Below are 16,739 nucleotides of genomic sequence, written 5' to 3'. Positions count from 1 at the left end.
GTCACTGTTCATCTGCGTCCTTTGTGATGTTGTTGTTCAGTCGCTCAGTCCTGTCCTACTCTTTGTGACCTCCAGGACTGCAGCCCACCAGGCTTCTCTGTCCATGGGATTACCCTGGCACCAAAACTGGAGTGGGTTGCCATTTCCTCCTCCAGGGGATCTTCCCAACCCAGGGATTGAACCTGCGTCTACTGAGGCTCCTGCCTTACCAGGCAGATTCTTTACCCCTAAGCCACCTGGGAAGTTCTCCAGTTGACCTAGGAGTTCCATAAGGCAGGAAACCAATTTACTTCTATCTCACTCACTCACTTGCTCATTCATGGATTTATTCACTCCCTGACTCGTCCATTCATTCATTCACTCAATCACCTAAAGCATTAGTATCCTTTAAATTTTCTGGCCTCCTTTTGACTACATACAGATGAGGCCAGGAGAAACCATCCATCTTTTGAAAGTTCAGTTCAGATATCATCCATAGGGCCAATGGCCCTGTGTCAGGTAAGGCCTCGAACTTGCTTTGTTCTCTCAGAGACTCATGAGACTTTGGGTCACTTCCTCAAAGGAATACTTTTCAGGTAGAATTGGAGGTACCTCTGAAAGGTGCAGAACAAGTAACAAAGAGGCTAGAGCTTGTGAACCAACAGGCAGAGCAGAGCTCCCTGCCCCTCATGGCCAGGTACATTTTCAACAACTGACAGGCTGTGTACTGTGTTAGTTAAGAGTCAAAGATTTGGTTTTCCACCTAGTGACCTTGGGCAAATTGCCCAAACTTCTGGGTTTCAGCGTTTTCATCTGTAAAATGGGAATAACTATAATACTTACATCATTCAATTTTTATGAGGATTTAATGTGATAATCCAACCAGTCCATTCTGAAGGAGATCAACCCTGGGATTTCTTTGGAAGGAATGATGCTAAAGCTGAAACTCCAGTACTTTGGCCACCTCATGCAAAGAGTTGACTCATTGGAAAAGACTCTGATGCTGGGAGGGATTGGGGGCAAGAGGAGAAGGGGACGACAGAGGATGAGATGGCTGGATGGCATCACTGACTCGATGGATGTGAGGCTCAGTGAACTCCGGGAGTTGGTGATGGACAGGGAGGCCTGGCGTGCTGTGATTCATGGGGTCGCAAAGAGTCGGATACGACTGAGCGACTGATCTGATCTGAATGTGATAATGCGTGGGAAAAATCCTTAGCATAAGGATTAGCCTGTAGTAATGAATTAGTTAGCTGAAAACTTAAAAAAATTATTATTAGTGCTTAAGCATTATTTTCATCTTCATTTTACAGAAGGAAAATTAAGCTAGAGATATTAAGTAGGGTACCTAATCCCCTCTCTCCTCCAGCAAATCATTGGCTGAGCTGGTACTTGAATGCAGACCTATAGAGTTTGTGGCAGAAGCTAAGACAGGGGAATTTGCTCTGGTGTCAGTCACATGATTCTTCTTCCCTGGGCTGGGATCCCTTTACTTCTTTGAGTGTCATCTGTTAGTCATTAGGTTGCAAGTGACAGAAAGGACAGTGGAAACTGACTCAAACAATGTATTAAAAAACAGAGACATCACTTTGCTGACAAAAGTCCATATAGTCAAAGCTATGATTTTTCCAGTAATCATGTATGGATGTGAGAGTCTATTGAACAGCAAGGGGATCAAACCAGTCAATCAGTCCTGAATGTTCATTGGAAGGACTGATGCTAAAGCAGAAGCTCCAGTACTTTGGCCACCTGATATGAAGAGCTGACTCATTGGAAAAGACCCTGATGCTGGGAAAGATTGAGGGCAAGAGGAGAAGGGGGCGACAGAGGATGAGAAGGTTAGATGTCATCATGGATATAAGTTTGAGCAAGCTCCAGGAAATGGAGAAGGACAGGAAAGCCTGGCATGCTGCAGTCCATAGGCTCGCAGAGTCAGATACGACTTAGCAACTGAGCAACAGCAACCGGGAAAAATAAAAGGAGGGCTTTGGAGGGTCCAGGCAGCAGTGACTTTCCAACCATGTTATCCCAGCACTGCCTTTACTGCTGGTACGAGTGTCCCCCCACAACTCTGGCATGTCTCCACCCAAGAGTCTAAGTCCCAGAAGAGACTGGGTTCCATAGGCCAAGCGTGGCCCACATGCCAGTTCCTTGTACTGGGATGCACTGGTGTGGCTGGTGTGCCATCAAGGCCACTCTGGATGGAGATAAGGCACCTCCCCCAGGAGAAAAGATGGCTCCTTCTGCTTCAGTTCAGTTCAGTTCAGTTGCTCAGTCATGTCTGACTCTTTGTGACCCCATGGACTGCAGCATGCCAGGCTTCCCTGTCCATCACCAATGCCGGGAGCTTGCTCAAACTCATGTCCATTGAGTTGGTGATGCCATCCAACCATCTCAACCATGGCTCCTTCTGCTTCCCAGAGGTCAAAGGATGGATATAGGAGGCCAAAACACAATGGCATCCACTCCAGACTCACAAGTGACTTCCCATGAGGCAATGAAAAGGAACACTTGAACTCTTAGGAGGGACAATGAGCCTCTCCTCAGACCAAACTAACTGGACGCCTCTGTCAGCACCTGCTGGAGCTGTCTTCCTCCATCTCTTGTCACCCTGACTCATGGCCCAATGTTAGAGGCAGATTAATACCTGCTCCCCCAACTTGCAATATTCAGAGTTCAGACTCCATATATTCCAAGGACAAGCTCTAATTAGCCCAGAACATGGGCATGGAGGCTGCTTGTGGCTGACAGCAAGATAAATATACCTAAATGGCCAAGGTGATTTGCAGTTGGTTTTCATTTTTCTCCTGTAATAAGAGGAGCGGTGGCAGGGGTGGGGGCTTGTCATCTCTGGCGGGCCTGATGGATGACGCGGTGTCTCATCCCCCGGTGACTGCGGCTCACAGGCAGCCCGCGGGTTATCACCCATCCCCGCCCCAACCCACCCAAAGCGCTTTGGGACTCATCAGAGTCAGCGTATATCCTCCCGGGAGGATCCAAAGATAAGCTTCGTGATATTTAAAAAGTGAGAGTCTCACTTTTCACGATGGGCCTTGAGACATCAGAGTCTGGGCTGATGGCTTGAGGTATGGATTCCTTCAAAACATTTTCTGTTAAAAAATAAAACTCCCTCTAATTTAGTGAGAAGACGTAAGCAAAACATCAAAGAAAATTTTGCGAAAGGAAAAAGAATTTTTCATATGTATCAACATCCTAACGCTAGTTGTTTTCAACTGGGTACAGTCCCTTCCAGTGGGATAAAGTAGAAATTTTTATTTATTTTAATAAAGGATTTTATTATTTTTAAAATTCTATTTATTTTTGGCTGCACTGGGTTTTCTCCATTTGCGTGACTGGAGGTTGGTTTTGTGTTGTAGAGCATGGACTCTAGATAACTGGGCTTCCATGATTGCAGTACATGGGCATAATTGCCCCCAAGGGATGTGGGATCTTCCCTGGACCAGGGATCGAACCCGTGTCCCCTGCATTGGCAGGCAGATTCTTAGCCACTGGACCACCAGATATGTCCCAGTGGGCACGTTTTAGAATAACACAAACCTGATTCAAAGCCAAGTTCCTCTATTTCCTGGCTATGTGACTCTGAGTAGGTCATTTTGCTTCTCCGAGCCTCGGTTTCTTTAAAGAGGCAGAATCATTTTGCCCTCATACGCCTGCGTGCATTGAATGAGAAAACGATGTGTGCGGGGCACCCGGGCATTGGTTGCTACACACAATCTCTTTCTGCTGTCCCTCTCCACATTCATCTCCTTCCTCAGCGCCCACTGTGTGTTAAACTCTCTGGGAGGTGAACACATTATGTCCGCAGGGGAGTTCCTTCTGTTATAATAACACGTGTTAACTTACCAGGCCAGCTAGTAGAGTATGTGTGCGCAGTGTCTGCTCAGTCGCTTAGCTGTGTCTGACTTTTCACAGCCCCCTGGACTTTTGCCCGCCAGGCTCCTCTGTCCATGGGATTCTCCAGGCAGGGATACTGGATTGGGTTGCCATTCCCTTCTCCAGGGGATCTTCCTCTGACCCAGGGATTGGACCCACCTCTCTGCATTAGCAGGTGGGTTCTTTACCACTACCACCACCTGGGAAGCCTCAGCTAGCAAAGAATAAAGAAGAAAAGAACTTACGGGTCAGTGTGAAAGGAGGCAACGAGAGTGGTCCATGCACAAATAAAACACTGGACCTACAGCCACGTGTCCTCCCCAGATGGGGTCACCAGTGACTAACTGGACCCTAAGATGATCACAGACCCCGCCCCAAACTGAGCCACAGATAATGTGTGTGACGCAGGTACACCCTGACCTGTATCCCTGGGCACAAACGCATGTGCACACCGCACAGACATGGACATGGACTGCACACACGTTCATACGCACACTCAAGGTGCCTGTGTGATGCAGAGCCATGCACCCGAACACCTCTGTGCACACCCTCCACGCCACCTACATGCATGGGACAACACTCTCCAGAGCCGCTCTCGTGAGTTCCACTCCCTGGCTGGCTCTGCGGGTTGGCGGCATCTCAGCCACCCCGGGCCCTCTCTGATCGCAGGCTCCATTCAGCAAGCTCCAGCAGAGCGGAAAATTGCTCTTTAGACACAATCTGGACCACACAGACGTACAATTGGCCTCTCGGCATGAATGTAAGACCTCAGGGAGGCACAGGGCCTGGGCTGGTGGGGCTCAGGGCTTCAGCTCATCAGTCAGCCTGGACCATAGAATCCTGGGCTGGTCCTGAACCCAGACAGGGGCACGACTCTGCTGGGCATTTCACAGGGCATGGGAAGCCTCCCTGGGCATCAGCCATCTCTGGACCACACTGCTCTGGCGAAGGGATGTCTCTGCTCAGGAAGGGGAGAAAAATAGGTCCTCGAACAGCTAAGGCTCACCTGTTTCCAGTCCTGCTGGTCCCGAGTACCCCCATCCTCCAGCCCATCCACCCCCAGGAAGCCTTCCCTGATTGCTCTTGCCTTCGCGTCTCTCCTCACATACCCCGAAACTGCCCCCCATGTGGTTTGTTCCTCCTTCCGGTAAATGTCTAGACTGCCTTGTGTGTGCCCAGAGATGACACGGGGTGGGGGGGCTACCCTTATGCCCTCTCGGTTTGAAAGACGTCGGCCAGGCAACTCAGCTTGTGCGCACTCGTTCTGGACTGAACGCATTCACTCGTGCCGTCAGTCGTTCAATAACTCTTTACCAAGCGCTAGCTCTGGGCCAGAAACCAGAAAAACAGCACGGAGCAAGCACCTGTCCTCACAAAGTGAGGTTCCTCTGCAGGAGGCGGACAACAAACCAGGGACAAGGAAATAAACACCCAACTGCGCTTCATGATAAAGGCTGGCGGGGAAGGGCAAGTGCGATGGCCACCTGTTTCAGCCAGGGTGGTCAGAGAAAGCTCCCTGGTAGGACCTTCCATCCAAAATAACTCCAAGTCTTGTCCAACAAACCATCCATCCCTGACCCCATCGGCTGGATCTGAGGCCCCACCCCAGGGCTTTCAAGCACTTGGTACGTTGCAGTGCAATTGATGTGGACAGGTTCTCCTCCCCTCCCGGACTGCTAACATCTTCAGAAGAGTGTTCCTTTCTGGATGCCCTCAGTGACCCCAAAACTCAACATGACCTGCCCAGGGAATGTTCATTAAACTAGCAAATAAAAGGAGAAATGAATGAATGAGCGAATAAATGAGTAAATAAATGAATGTATTAACAAATGAGCATTTGCAGGAGGCTCTAAAGAATGTGTCCAATTATAAAGTCCACCCTTTCGACACCAGCATCTTTTACATATTAAATGACCTAACCCTTGGCATACAGCAAGAATGCAGGATTCAACTCTGAGACTGCTTGAAAAGTGGGATAGTGAGTGCAGACAGGCCAGTGGAGGCATATTACGTTTCTGAAAGGTAGCTTTCACAATAAAAAAGAAGATGGGATTTTTTTTTACATTAATACGCCACTCATTTTAGAAAAAATATTTCCTCACTTAATATCTCCACATAAGGTGCTCAAGGGCTTCCCTCAGTTGGTGAAGAATCTGCCTGCAAGGTGGGAGCCCTGGGTTCCCTGGGTTGAGAAGATCCCCTGGAGAAGGGAAAGGCTACCCACTCCAGTATTCTGGCCTGGAGAATTCCACGGACTGTATAGTCCATGGGGTTGCAAAGAGCCTGACATGACTGAGCAATTTTCACTTTCTTCTAGGTGCTTAAAGGGTTCAAACTATTCTTCATATTTAGTATATATGTGTATACATGTCTGCATTCATAGTTTCTGAATATGTTGTCTTAAAGTCTGTATGTAAAAAAAAGAATAAATGGCCCACAGGTGGCAAGGGCTAAGAAGAGGGGCAGAAGCATGAATGTGTGAAACTTCACACAGTGGTTCTGTGGTTTTGTGAGGAAGCTGGTTTGTGGCCGGGTGCAGCGAAGTTGCTGAGGAAGGCTCGGCGGTGCATGGTGGGAGCAGACCCAGGCTGAGCCCCTTGGGGCACAGATAGATGCAGGCAGAGTAGAGCGAGAACCCAGGAGGAGACAGTGAACAGAATGGGATGAGACAGACGGGAGATTTCACAAGGAACAAGGGTTCCACAGAAGCTCCTCACTGGCTTTGCTATTCCTCTTTGCCCTCGATGTACTCACAATTAGCCAAGCAGACAGGGGGATGGTCTGAAAGGATAAATCAGCTCAGAGTTCTCCCTGCTTTAAGCCCTCTGTTGTGCCATTGCCTCAAGAACAAAATCCATCCTCTTTTATTTTCTACCACCAACAAGACCCCAGGAGATCAGACCCCTTCCCGTGACCCCCCTTCCCCACCCCACCACCCCTGTGTGCCCTGGGCTGGAACCATCCTTGACACTTGGATGTATGTTGGAAATCCTTGTTGAATAAAGAAATACATCCATGATTGAATTAACAACTGAAAAGTTTACAGTGGACTCATGATCAATAAAGTCATTGATCAATTGAGTTAAAACTCTCCAATGGAATTTGACTGGGGAAATTTTCAGAGTGAGTTTCTATGGAGAAAAGGCAGACACTGAAAGGACTCTTCTTCCTGGAATTTTTTGAGACAATTTTTATGATCTTGGGAAAGAGAGGATGCTTATTATGTATTATTATTTCTATTAAAGCTGAATAAAGGAAAGATCTGAATATTTAAAAGGTACCATTTGCTACAATTAAAAAGCTACCATGTACTGGATATAGAAACCACTAGAGGAAGATGTAACCGTTATGGGCAGCTGGGAAAACGGTACCAATGACCTCTTTGTATTATTTCTTACAATTGCATGTGAATCTACAATTATCTCAAAATTAAAATTTATTAAACCCTGAAAAAAATTAACAGGTAGGCTAGGCAGACCTTCTGCAGCTTAGGGTTGATAAAGACCCTACAATATCTGAGGGGCATCTCTGAACATGGAACAGAGGCTTTGAGACAGGAGGTTAGAGGAGCTCAGGGAAGGCAGGATCTGGAAATCAGAACTTTCCCAGGGTCTCAAGAGCCCTCATGCAGGAAGATATATGTGTGTGCATTTTGGGGTGGGTGGGGGTGGCAGTCGTGGGTACTGGGAGTTAGAAATAGTGTCCAAACCTCACCATTAAGTTATCTCATTATTCTTTTTCAAAAGCAAAGCTGTCTTAATCTGATAAGCAACTACAGTCTTGAAATCAAGCAGATTTCTATCATCAGGTGGGGGGAAAGAAAAAGCAAGTTGGAAAAGTATATGCAATATAATGACTGGACTCCTAGCTCCATGAGAGAGAGAAGGAACCTGACTTGTTATCCTGCTGGGTCCCTGTTTTAAAATATAAGTTTGAACATTATTCAGGTATGGTGAGACCAGTAGATGAGGAGACGAGTGGGAGTGAGCCACAGCTCCTAAGAGGACAGCACGCACCATGCAGGGCCACAGAGGGAAGTACCAGCATCCACCGGGAGTCAGGCAGAGGGAGCAGGGAGTGGGGGCGGGAAATGGGCAAGAACCTCTATTGTGGTTGCTCAGGAACAAATAGGCAGAGTGGGGTAGGCAGCTTTAGAACTGGCTAGTTTGAATAATTCCAGTGGACTCTGGAGCATCCGGACTGTCCCTAGTTGTCTGGTACCTGACCCTGGCTGATTACGGCTCTGGATTGGTTAGTTTGTATATGAAAGGTGCTCTCATGGGAGTTCTTTACTATCTCTAGGAACTGGCTACCCTGGGAGGGGCAGGCTCTCCAGAGAGTCAGCAAGACCCCAGAGGTCAAAGCATTAAAAATATATCCTGAGTATAGTACCCAAGGTCTTGATCAGATCCTCAGTTCAGTTCAGTTCAGTTCAGTCGCTCAGTTGTGTTCAACTCTTTGCCACCCCATGAATCACAGCACGCCAGGCCTCCCTGTCCATCACCAACCCCCAGAGTTTACTCAAACTCATGTCCATTGAGTCGGTAATGCCATCCAACCATCTCATCCTCTGTCGTCCCCTTCTCCTCCTGCCCCAATTCCTCCCAGCATCAGGGTCTTTTCCAATGACTCAACTCTTCACATGAGGTGGCCAAAATATTGGAGTTTGAGCTTCAGCATCAGTCCTTCCAATGAAAACCCAGGACTGATCTCTTTTAGGATGGACTGGTTGGATCTCCATGCAGTCCAAGGGACTCTCAAGAGTCTTCTCCAACACCACAGTTCAAAAGCATCAATTCTTTGGCGTTCAGCTTTCTTCACAGTCCAACTCTTACATCCATACATGACCACAGGAAAAACCATAGCCTTGACTAGACGGACCTTTGTTGGCAAAGTAATATCTCTGCTTTTCAATATGCTATCTAGGTTGGTCATAACTTTTCTTCCAAGGAGTAAGCGTCTTTTAATTTCATGGCTGCAATCACCATCTGCAGTGATTTTGGAGCCCCAAAAATAAAGTCTGACACTGTTTCCACTGTTTCCCCATCTATTTCCCATGAAGTGATGGGACCAGATGCCATGATCTTAGTTTTCTGAATGTTGAGCTTTAAGCCAACTTTTTCACTCTTCTCTTTCACATTCATCAAGAGGCTTTTTAGTTCCTTTTCACTTTCTGCCATAAGGGTGGTGTCATCTGCATATCTGAGGTTATTGATATTTCTCCCCGAAATCTTGATTCCAGCTTGTGCTTTTTCCAGCCTTCCATCTTGTGCTGATTCCAGATCAGATCCTAGTAGCTAATAAGGACTCAGTGGATATTCGTTGAAAGAAGGAAGGAAGAGACAGAAGGAAGGGAGAGAGCTGGCTTGTTGAGGACATCTCAGATGCCCTTACCATCTTCTCTGGTCCCTTGGGCTATATGGGAACCCCCATCCCACGCTCCAACCATCCAGAAACTTCCTAATAAGCAACTCGGACCCCTGATTACAGAAATGGGCTCACCAGGGAGTGATGTTCCCCCCACTTCCCCCTGCCCCTGGGAGGGAATCTCTTAGACTCAGACAAGATTCTGTTGTTTTGTTTATTTTTCCCATATTGCTTGTGGGTTTGTGGACAAGGAATCTGGTCCCATCATTTCAAGGCAAATAGATGGGGAAACAATGGAAACAGTGACAGACTTTATATTTTTGAGCTCCAAAATCACTGCAGATGGTGACTGCAGCCATGAAATTAAAAGATGCTTGTTCCTTGGAAGAAAAGCTATGACCAACCTAGACAGCATATTCAAAAGCAGAGACATTACTTTGCCAACAAAGGTCCATCTAGTCAAAGCTATGGTTTTTCCAGTAGTCACATATGGATGTGAGAGTTGGATTATAAAGAAAGCTGAGTGCCAAAGAATTGATGCTTTTGAACTGTGGTGTTGGAGAAGACTCTTGAGAGTCCCTTGGACTGCAAGGAGATCCAACTAGTCAATCCTAAAGGAAATCAGTCTTGAATATTCATCGGAAGGACTGATGCTGAAGCTGAAGCTCCAATACTTTGGCCACCTGATGGGAAAAACTGACTCATTAGAAAAGACCCTGATGCTGGGAAAGATTGAAGGCAGGAGGAGAAGGGGACGACAGAGGATGAGATGATTGGATGGCATCACCAACTCAATGAACGTGAGTTTGAGTAAACTCTGGGAGGTGGTGATGGACAGGGAGGCCTGGCGTGCTGCAGTCCATGAGGTCGCAAAGAGTCGGACGTGACTGAGCGACTGAACTGAACTTGTGGACAGGGAATCCTGGACAGAGAAAAAAAATCCAAATACCTCTAAGGGCTGCCAGTGAAAGAAAGCCCCCACCTGACCTCTCCTTCTCCGGCCCCCCAGCTCCCTGGCACTGTACTCTTTCATCCCTCCTGAAGGGATCTCCGAATACGAGAACCACAGTTCATCTCCTGCACCATCACACAAATGTAAAAATTATTCTCTGCTCTGCTTTGTTCACTTAACAATACATCCTGGAGCTTATTGCACATCGGCTAAGAGTGACATAGTACCCTGTAGCTGCAGATGGGCCCCAGTTGATTCAAGCAGATCTCTCCTGATTGACAGCCAACCAGGTTTGTTCCAGTTCTGGCTTCTGTGAATCTTGCTGCCCTGAATATCCTGTGTGTGTAATTCATGTGCAGGTGTGGGTGTCTATAGGATGAATTCGGGGAACAGAATTGTCTTGTGGAAGGTGCATGCTTCGTGCTAAGTTGCCCCAGTCGTGTCCGACTCTTTGCGACCCATGGACTGTAGCCCATCAGGTTCCTCTGTCCAAGGGATTCTCCAGGCAAGAATACTGGAGTGGGTTGCCATGCCCTCCTCCAGGGGGTCTTCCCCACCCAGGGATCAAACCAGCCTCTCTTACGTCTTCTGCATTGGCTGGCAGGTTCTTTACTATAAGCACCACCTGAGAAGCCTTGTGGAAGGTACACATGTGTTAAATTTTCAGGTTGCCACCCAAAGAGATGGCATTGATTTACACCTGCACTGCTGTATATGAAAGGTAAGAGGTCTATCTGTCTGTCTGATTTAATGCTTAGCTAGGATGGCAGTTCTTCTAATCCTGGGGTCTGGTTGGGAGATCAAGTCTGGAATTTCAGGTTTGTAATCCAATCCCATCCAACCATCTGACCCTGGGGACACAACGTGTGTCTGGGAGTTGGGAAGGTGGTTAGGTTACCTCTCCGGACCTCAGTATCTTCACCTAAGAATGAGGAGCGGACTATAGCTGGTGATCTAAAAGTTCCCTCCCACCTCTAGTCTTTCTGCCTCTCTGAGTCTCTATGTCCCTATCTGTAAAGTGGGACTAATAGTCCCTATCCCACTTATCTTGTGATGTAAGGCTGATGTAAAGGTGATGTAGGGATGCAATGAGGTGGTGGACATGCCTGGAAAGCTAGATGCTCTGCCAAGGAAAGGAGTGACAACTAACACTCTCGGATTCCCCTTGCCAAACCACCAGCATGGCTTGAGACATACAACAGGTACTCCAAGTTTTGCCCGAAGAACTACTGTATGGGGAGGCAGAATAATGTTCAGACTGTCCAGAGGTAGAAGAGTCTTCACTGATGTTGTTCCCTCCGCCTAAAATGTGGTTCCCTTTAAGTATGCCTGGCACACTTCTATATCTCCAGGAGGGACCACGGAGCCTGGCACACTGTGGGCGCCCATTAACTCTTTCACTATGGAGGCTGTTCCCAGGACTAGTGTGACAATGCTCTCCTCCAAGGCATCATCTGACTTCGGGGACTGATTGGTGCACAAGCTCCTTGGGATCGTTGCTTTTCTGCTCACTGTATCCCTTCACTTCCTTTGCCTGGGGTAGGTACATTCAAAAAAACTTCCTATCCAGGGGTCACAAACTCCAATGTCCCTACTCAAGGACCAGAGCAACACACTGGGAAGACAGTAGAAATTGGTGGAGGGTGTGGTGACCCGGGGCAGCTGTTGTCAGGAGGAAATGCAAGCCCACTTTTTTCCCAAGAGATTTTCAAGAGAAGCCACAAATCCATAATTTCCCTGCGTTCTCCTGGCTGTAAAACGTCAGTTACTGAGTTTTTTCTCTGGCCATGGGATTTCCCAGGCAAGAATACTGGAGTGGCTAGCCATTTCCTACTCCAGGGGATCTTCCCACTCCAGGGGATCTTCCCGCCCCAGGGATCGAATTGGTGTCTCTTGCATTGGCAGGTGGATTCTTTTATCACTAGCGCCACCTGGGAAGCCCAACAGGCCAGTTCAGTTCAGTTCAGTTCAGTCGCTCAGTCGTGTCCGACTTTTTGCGACCCCATGGGCTGCAGGACGCCAGGCTTCCCTGTCCATCACCAACTCCCGGAGTTTACTCAAACTCATGTCCATTACAGTTTTGAAATTTTAGAAACTGAGGCCTTCCCTCACTGTAGAGATGAGAAAATTGGGCCCAGAGAGGGGGAGACATTTTCCAGAGGCAACACAGTCAAGATCAGAGCCCAGGTCCACTTGTCCACTTTCTTCCTCTCTGGGTCTCTCCCTTACTCCACCTCCCTCTCCCCCGCAGCCCCCAACTCCCCATCTTGACTGTCTCTGCGTCTTTCAGTCTCCCTGGCGTGGTCTGCTCTGTATCTCTCTGTGCATCTATCCGTCTCCATCTCCGCGTCTGTCCTGTGCGCATCTCTGTGCGATTCTCTCAGCATCTCTGCCTTTGTCCCCTAACCGGCTGTTCTCCTAGACATCAGACCTTCGAAGCTGGATGCAGAAACCACCCCGCTCCAGCATCCCATTCTGCGGCTCGTGCCTCCTCCTCCAGCTCCTCCGCCCGCCGCCCCCGCCGCCCCTGCCGCCCACGCCCCAGATTTCCGGCGGAGCAGGCAGGCAGGCGGGCCAGCGGGCGGGGTACCCACGGGGCCCGCTGCCGTCAGCGTCCCTTCCCGGCGGCCGCGACCCCTCCGCGCTGACCTCACCCGCGCCGCCGCCTCGCGCAGATATAAGCAGCGGCCCCGCGGCGAGGAGGGCAACCGGCGCCCCGGGTCCTACCAGCGCTCCTCGACTCCTGACCCGCCGACCCCAGACCCCGAATCTCCGGATCGGAGCCCAGGATCCCGGACCGGTCCGCGGAGCTCGTGCCGGGCAGGTAACCACTCTCGGTCCCTTCTCCCCGCGGGCGGCGTCCGGGGCCCGGGAAAGGGGGGTGCTTTGCCCGCCCTCCAATGCGCCCCGCGGAGAGCGGCGGCTTTGGAGCTCGGAGCGCTCCCGGGAGGCGCGCTGCACTTCCACCCCCGGGTCTTCCATGGCGCAGGCCGGGGCCCGACGGAGGCACGGCGCGGGCACAGGGCTGGCGGCCCCTCCCGGCGCGCACGTCCCGGCCTTTGGAGCCGCACATCGCGGGGAGGTTCGCATCCCACCGCTGCCGGGCTTCCCCAAGCTGGAGGTCCGCGCCAGGATGCCGGGGGCTGCGCTGGGCAGTCAAGGCACCGGCGGGAAAGCCTGGGAGTTAGAATTCGAATCCGAATCTTACAGACTGTTCACGGTGGCAACCGACCTCAGTCTGAGAATCTCAGTCTCGGAGCTAGAAATGGGATTTAGCCTATTGAAATTAGCCTCTTAGTGTTAGAATTTGATTCCTAGCCTGGCCCTAGAATCTTAGCATTAGAAATAGTCAGCGTTGCAATCAGAACGCTGTAGAAGGCGTGTTGGAATAAAAACATTGCTTTGGGAACCTTGGGGAAGCATTTTAGCCTGCGACGCTGCAGGTCAGCGTCCTGGCCGTTGGGCCCACGCCGCAATCTTGGTAGTTACACTGCTGTCATTGAGAAGTGGCCGTGGAGATGGGGTCCCTGACTCTCGCAGGTAGACCTGGGGGCGGGCAGGCTGTCCAAGCATCCTTAGGGCTGAGGATGCCCAGGACTCAAGGCAGGTCCTCCAGCTGACCTCACCCAAATGTGGCAGGTGGTCCTGCTCCCGGGAGAGCATGGTTGATCCTCCCCAGCTCACCCCCGGCCTCGGGTATCCCCCAGGACAGGAAAGAGAGTCATAGAGCAGGCTGGGACGGGAGCACAGCGGTGTACTTTTTTTTCTCTTCCTGTCTCCCTGCCCCAGACGCCAAGATGCCTAGCCCTTGGTTTCTGCTAGCCATGGCTTTGACCCTGACCCTGACCGGTGTCCCTGGAGGCCGCGCACAGCTGGATGTGGCCCAGCAGGAGGCGGACCTGTCTGAGCAACAGGGCCTGGAAGACCTCCTGCGCCAGGCGGAGCGCCTCCTCCTCCTCCGGGAAGACCTCCAGCGACTGCGAGAAGACCAGGATGACAGCGTATCTGGTGAGGGCTGGGACTGTGTGGGGCTGCGGGTTGAGAGAAGGACGCCGACTGGAGAAGGTTAGGGGAAACCCGGCCACAGAGGAGGCTCAATCCCTGGGTGGGGAACATCCCCTGGAGAAGGAAATAGCAACCCACTCCAGTATTCTTGCCGGAGAATTCCATGGAGAGAGGAGCCTGGCAGGCTACGGTCCATGGGGTCTCAAGAGTCCGACGCGACTTAGCGACTAAACCACCAAAGCCTCAGATAGGTACTGTTATTACCCTTCCCCACCCCCATTTTACTCAGAAGGAAACTGAGGCTCAAAGAAGTTGAGTTGCGTACAGTCACACAGCTGGGGAGTGGAACCAGAGGCCATGCCCTTGACCACCTGTGTGAGTGTGCCTGGGTCTATGAGGGCTGAGAGGCAGGTGCAAGGCCATGAATCTGGGTGAATGCTGTGGGAATCTGTCTTGCCTGGAAGGAAGGCTGGAGTGGGCATCTGCAGGTCACGGGGTCCCTCACTGGCCTCTTTCCTTCCACAGAGTCTCAGATCTTTCAACCCGATTGGTTCTCCAAGCGTCAGCATCCTGGCAAAAGGGAGGAGGAGGAGGCAGATGAGGGAGTGGAAGGAGAAGAGGAAGAAGGAGGGGCTGCAGGACTCCGCAAACGGCAGCACCCCGGCCGGAGGGACGACGTGGCAGCATGGGCGGTGGACGCGGGTCAGCAGAAGCGGCAGCATCCCGGCCGGCGTGCCTCCTGGCTTGGGTACGCTGTCACCAAGAGGCAGCACCCAGGCAGACGGCTGGTGGACCCCAGGGCCCAAAGGAGCTGGGAGGAGGCAGGAGAGGACGAGGATGAGGGTCAAGAGCTGATGTCTGAGAAACGCCAGCATCCTGGAAAGAGGGCCCTGGGGAGCCCGTGCGGACCCCGGGGACCCTGTGGCCAAGCCAGCCTTCTGCTGGGCCTCCTTGATGACCTTAGCCGGGGGCAGGGGGCTGAAGAGAAGCGGCAGCACCCTGGGCGGCGAGCGGCCTGGGCCAGCGAGCCCCTGGAGGAGTGAGCCCCGTTGCCTGTAAACTCAGTTTGTGGTCTAAGAGCATCTTGAGCCCTGTGCACCCTACCCCCCTGTGACCCCCCTTTCCCCCTCCTCCTTAGTTGCCTGACCATACTCCCGAGCCCCCAGTTTACACACATGTCAAACTCTTGGCCTCGCCTGCCTATATCAGGGACGTGAGAAAGCCAGCCGATGAGTTCACACCCTGTGTCACCCCACTCGGCATCTCTGGCGAGGCGACAGACCCCAGAGTCCCTCTCCCCCACCCCGGCAGGCCTGCTTCCCTCCCTAGCCCTAAGATGAGCTTGCTGTGTCTTCTAAGGGACCCCCAGAGTGGAACAGGGTGCCACTGATGTGAGCAACCAGGGAGGGTGGGTGGGGTCCAGATCCAGCTTCCAGCCCTTGCCATGTGCCAGGATTTGCCATGTATACACTTCACCCCCGGCACCCAGGGTTTCGTTCTCTTCTGGGCATCCTTTTGTGGGTAGGAAGAGCCCCTCCCCACAGCTGTGTTCTGCTTGGGAGAAACATCGTAGGTGGCTCTGTGCTGCGTGGTGGCTGCAGGAATAAACACGTGCAGGAATTTGTAAACGTCACCCTGGAAGTCGTGGCTCGTATGTATCCTTCTAGGCACCTTTCTCCTATCCGTGTTAATAAAACCTACATCTGGATAACTTCGGCGGTTGCAGTTATATCTCAGCTGGTGTGGGATTTATCTTTACAGCATTGAGAGGGGACAGGCTGAGAGTTCCCCAGCTCTGCTGAGAAGGGAATCAGGGAACTTGCAGGGGTGAAAAGTCCTCTCCACCATTCCCAGCTCAGAACAAGCTCCAGGGAGGTGGACGGGAGCTTTGGAGCCCATTTGACACCTGGGGAGACTGAGGCCTAGAGAAGAGGAGAGACTTGCCAGAAGATACCCAGCTAGCTGGGGCAGAGCCACGGGTGCGAGAGGCAGCTCAGGACCCTGACTTGGGTTTCCCTGATTGGTGACAGGGCTGGGCTGGCCCAGTTTTATAATCACCATCGTTCTTGGCAGGAACCAAGAGTTCATGTGTCATCTGGCAGGCACAGTGAGGACAGAGGGCCAGGCTGTGTTTGCGAACTCAAACCAGGGGCCGAGCAGGGAGGCAGGCTGGGTGTGGGACAAGAGGGAGTGGTGGGGACTTGGGCAAAAGTGGAAAAGTCCATCTGACAGCACTTCAGTCAAAAACTTTGACATCCTGTGAATCAAATAATGATAATAATAGTGACATATACCCAACATGTACTATGTGTCAGGCAGTTCTTAAGCACATTAACCATATTAATTCTGATCTTCACAATGATCCCGGGTGTTACTATGATTAGGCCAAATTTCCTAATCAGGAAACCAACATACAGAAAGCTCAAGTGACGTGTCTGGGGCTGAATTTGGCCCTTTCGTGGCCACCTTCCCACTTCTGACTCAAACTCTGAAATTTCCCTGGGTCTTAGACTATGAGTCACACACCTTCTTTTCTGGTGGG

The 16,739-nt window shown here is 50.9% G+C and overlaps 1 protein-coding gene across 1 annotated transcript; it reads left to right on the top strand.

Annotated features, from left to right (window-relative positions):
• Positions 1–483: 483 nt before the first annotated feature.
• On the top strand, positions 484–15,908 carry TRH (thyrotropin releasing hormone). The gene is given in 6 exon segments (XM_006078978.4): positions 484–498; positions 576–676; positions 12,483–12,723; positions 12,725–13,016; positions 13,982–14,200; positions 14,723–15,908. Coding segments are annotated over 6 exon segments (1,386 nt in total). The 3' UTR covers positions 15,241–15,908.
• The last annotated feature ends 831 nt before the right edge of the window (positions 15,909–16,739 follow it).

This window comes from Bubalus bubalis, chromosome 21 (assembly GCF_019923935.1).
Source record: "Bubalus bubalis isolate 160015118507 breed Murrah chromosome 21, NDDB_SH_1, whole genome shotgun sequence".
NCBI classification, from domain to species: Eukaryota; Metazoa; Chordata; class Mammalia; order Artiodactyla; family Bovidae; genus Bubalus; species Bubalus bubalis.
Note: the sequence above shows the minus strand (reverse complement) of the source record. Positions and strands in the feature narration are given on the sequence as shown.